Source organism: Micropterus dolomieu, linkage group LG08, assembly GCF_021292245.1.
Source record: "Micropterus dolomieu isolate WLL.071019.BEF.003 ecotype Adirondacks linkage group LG08, ASM2129224v1, whole genome shotgun sequence".
NCBI lineage: Eukaryota > Metazoa > Chordata > Actinopteri > Centrarchiformes > Centrarchidae > Micropterus > Micropterus dolomieu.
In genome coordinates this window covers 20,313,664-20,317,337 of record NC_060157.1, presented here as the reverse complement: position 1 = coordinate 20,317,337, position 3,674 = coordinate 20,313,664, and the positions used below count along the sequence as shown (strand labels likewise).

Here is a 3,674-nt window from a genome sequence, read left to right as displayed (position 1 = left end):
AATGTTCATTGCTCTTCACTTCACTTCTTTCTTCTTAAAAACCTGTTTACAGACCTGTCCTTCACAGTACAGCTCCTGAGGGGGGAAAAGGTCACAGAGATATTTATTTAATGTGGTGTTATAATAAAATTTCTATAAAAAGTACAAGAATATAAACAAACAACAAACAAATATGATTCAGTTGTCCATATTCTTACCAGATGTAGCTTGTCATCTTCAATCCAGTGAGCCCAACCCCGGTCCCTCTTCTCTCCAATCTGTTCACACACCAGTTTGTTCCCCTCCCATGTCACCAGTGACTGCACAGATGGCAGAGAAGTACACAGTGTAAATCACAACACACAACCGTTTTAGCAGCCCACATAAAAGGTAAAACACATCCCACGTGTCACATACAAAAACACTTGCAATCAAAAAGCTTATTATCACTTTAAACACAATTCTCTGCCATCATCCTCTCGTCTTCACCTTGACGCGTCTGTTGTCCAGTCCCTTGGTAAACTCCTCAAACTCCTGACCCACTCTAAAGGAGATGGTGTAGTTTCGGAAGGGGCTGGTAGTTTTGATGATGTACTGGTCCCCCTGCTGCTCAATCACCTTCCTCTGCTTCAACTTTAGAGCAATCTTGCGCAACTGAGGGCTGATACCTGCAACAAAAAGAAGAGTTTTACCTGAATGCAGTACAGATCTTGCAGACACTCTCCCCCATGCTACAAACACATTCTCTCATCACACAGTCCCATGCGTACCATAAATAGCACTCCTACAAAAGCAAAGCCACATTTTTGTCATTCGTTTCCCTCCTAGTGCTCTATTTAATGTTGTATAATTTTATATCTGAGAACATTGTTGCATTATAACAACATGCTTTAAGGACTTACCCAGTGCGACCATGAAGCCCTCAAGGTTGACATTGCTGATCATGTCCCATGTACAACAAAGGTTGTCGGGCATTTTTGATGACCTTTTTCCTCCTCCTCCTCAGATGTTGGTGTGTGTGTGCGCAAAGAAAATGTGATCCTTAAACTCCTGATGAGGAGCTCCTAAAAGAATCTGAGACTATGCTGTTTTATGAGACACCTGGAGGTATAAATGTAACTGTGCCCTCACCTCATTCGCTGTCACCTGAGGACCATGTGAGGACGAGGGAGGTGCTCCCATCAGTGCCAGGGTGGAGATCGGAAGCCAGACGTGTTAGACTGGTCTCATGTTCGCTGACAAATAAAACCGTCGTTCACTATTTCCCTAGGGTGTTGTACGTTAATTGCCTAATCACTCACGTAAACACAATGAAAACTATGTTGTACCTAACGTTTGGAGGAAGGCCTTTCCTTGTTCTTGTGAATTTCTGTGCAAAACCAGTCTTATTTTTCAGTTATAAAGTAATGTAAAGATTATTTTATATAGCACCTTTCACAGACAAGGTAACAAAGTGCTATACAAGAGTAAAATAGTAAGGCCATATATGTAATAAGAACAACAAAAGCAACAACAGCCTAAAAATAGTAATAAATATCAAGTCAATAACATTTTTTTGCCAACCTCAAAGCAAGAGTCAAACACCTGCTGTTTTTATGAAGCTGACCTATATTTAAATGGCATATCTTTCTCTGCAAGGAGGAAAATATCGTTGGCATGGGTAGTTGAGCTGGTATGAAGCGTGGAAGGAATTCAAGCAACTCAAGTTTGAGAGAAAATAAAAAAAAAACATGGAGCAGTTCCAAACATTAAGGTGTTTTTTTTTTTCCTACTTCCAACTAAGCTACGAGCATTACAACTCAAGATGTACCGCAGAAAGACCATGTCAGACTTTACATGTGACAAACTGTCTCGGGCCCTTGAATGACATGACATGAATTAACTGTTTAATAACATAAATATGACTTTGTGATGTTGTAATGAGCATCAGCCATAGTTTTAACCCAGCTACTTTGCACAGGGCTTTTTAAGTTTATTAACTTTTTAACTATATTCAGCTTTTTGATGTGATTTAAAACCACCACTCCAACATTAAAAGTAAATCAAACTCCAACTCTGATACTCATGTGATGTGATGTAATCAAGTTACTAAATACATTCATTTCCACACACTGCTATCACAGTGAGTCTTTGTTTGGCTGCAGTTTGTTATTTCAGCTGTTATCTGTTCTGTGAAAGATTTCGTTGACAATTTTAATCAATGTGTCAGTTTGGCCCTTTTCTAACGGAGGATGTTTCTGTGTGACAACAGCATCATAACAGAAATGAAATGCTCGGAAAAGGTGGAACAAAGGGGGTTGTTTATTTCATTTCCAGTAAGTAACAAATCACACCTTCATTTTCAAATCTAAAAGTAAAGTAAACATGTTTAAAGCATACTGCCCAAGAGATTGCACGGATGGAAATTCTGCTCTAGGTACAAAAATATGAGTTGAGCGAGCATGTGTGGTAAAGCAAATAAAAAGATGAATTTGTTTCTAATCATATTTCATGCAATACCATGGTTTTCCCTACAATTAGGGGTCTCCGTGCTTTCACAGCACCTTAGCTGAGCGTGTTTACCCTTGACTGAGGGTGGGGCTCGGCTCCTACACACACATACACAGAGACAGAGCAGACGGCAGAGCAGACAGGCTGCAGTGGAGACAGTGACCATGTGAAGTGAAGGTAACGTTTTACTCAAGTAAAAAGCAGAAAAGCTGCTTTGTCTGCAGTTGTTGTTATGCTTGTTTAGCTATTAGCGAATTCTTATGAACAAGCTAAAAGGAAAGGTGTCTTCATGTAGCATTACGGTTTATCTTAGTTTACCAAATTACGGCATTTGGCAAATTATTCGTAAGCTGCTGGCTGAGACAAACCTGCCCCTCCTCCCTCTGCCAGTGTTACCTGCAGGCAGCGATATACACTCACCTAAAGGATTATTAGGAACACCATACTAATACTGTGTTTGACCCCCTTTCGCTAGAACTGCTTTAATTCTACGTGGCATTGATTCAACAAGGTGCTGAAAGCCTTCTTTAGAAATGTTGGCCCATATTGATGGATAGCATCTTGCAGTTGATGGAGATTTGTGGGATGCACATCCAGGGCACGAAGCTCCCGTTCCACCACATCCCAAAGATGCTCTATTGGGTTGAGATCTGGTGACTGTGGGGGCCATTTTAGTACAGTGAACTCATTGTCATGTTCAAGAAACCAATTTGAAATGATTCGAGCTTTGTGACATGGTGCATTATCCTGTTGGAAGTAGCCATCAGAGGATGGGTACATGTTGGCCATAAAGGGACGGACATGGTCAGAAACAATGCTCAGGTAGGCTGTGGCATTTAAACGATGCCCAATTGGCACTAAGGGGCCTAAAGTGTGCCAAGAAAACATCCCCCACACCATTACACCACCACCACCAGCCTGCACAGTGGTAACAAGGCATGATGGATCCATGTTCTCATTCTGTTTACGCCAAATTCTGAATATACCATCTGAATGTCTCAACAGAAATCGAGACTCATCAGACCAGGCAACATTTTTCCAGTCTTCAACTGTCCAATTTTGGTGAGCTCTTGCAAATTGTAGCCTCTTTTTCCTATTTGTAGTGGAATGAGTGGTACCCGGTGGGGTCTTCTGCTGTTGTAGCCCATCCGCCTCAAGGCTGTGCGTGTTGTGGCTTCACAAATGCTTTGCTGCATACCTCGGTT

At 41.3% G+C, this 3,674-nt stretch overlaps 1 protein-coding gene across 1 annotated transcript in view; it reads right to left on the bottom strand.

The window, feature by feature from the left end:
* Positions 1 to 3,674, bottom strand: part of nmnat1 (nicotinamide nucleotide adenylyltransferase 1) — a 9,118-nt gene continuing 5,444 nt past the window's right edge. The window contains exons 6-9 of the mRNA XM_046055641.1: positions 882 to 977; positions 469 to 647; positions 198 to 299; positions 1 to 75 (exon numbers count right to left, since the gene is read on the bottom strand). Coding sequence (XP_045911597.1) covers positions 16 to 75; positions 198 to 299; positions 469 to 647; positions 882 to 977 — 437 coding nt within the window. The 3' untranslated portion in view covers positions 1 to 15. The remainder of the gene's footprint in view (positions 76 to 197; positions 300 to 468; positions 648 to 881; positions 978 to 3,674) is intronic.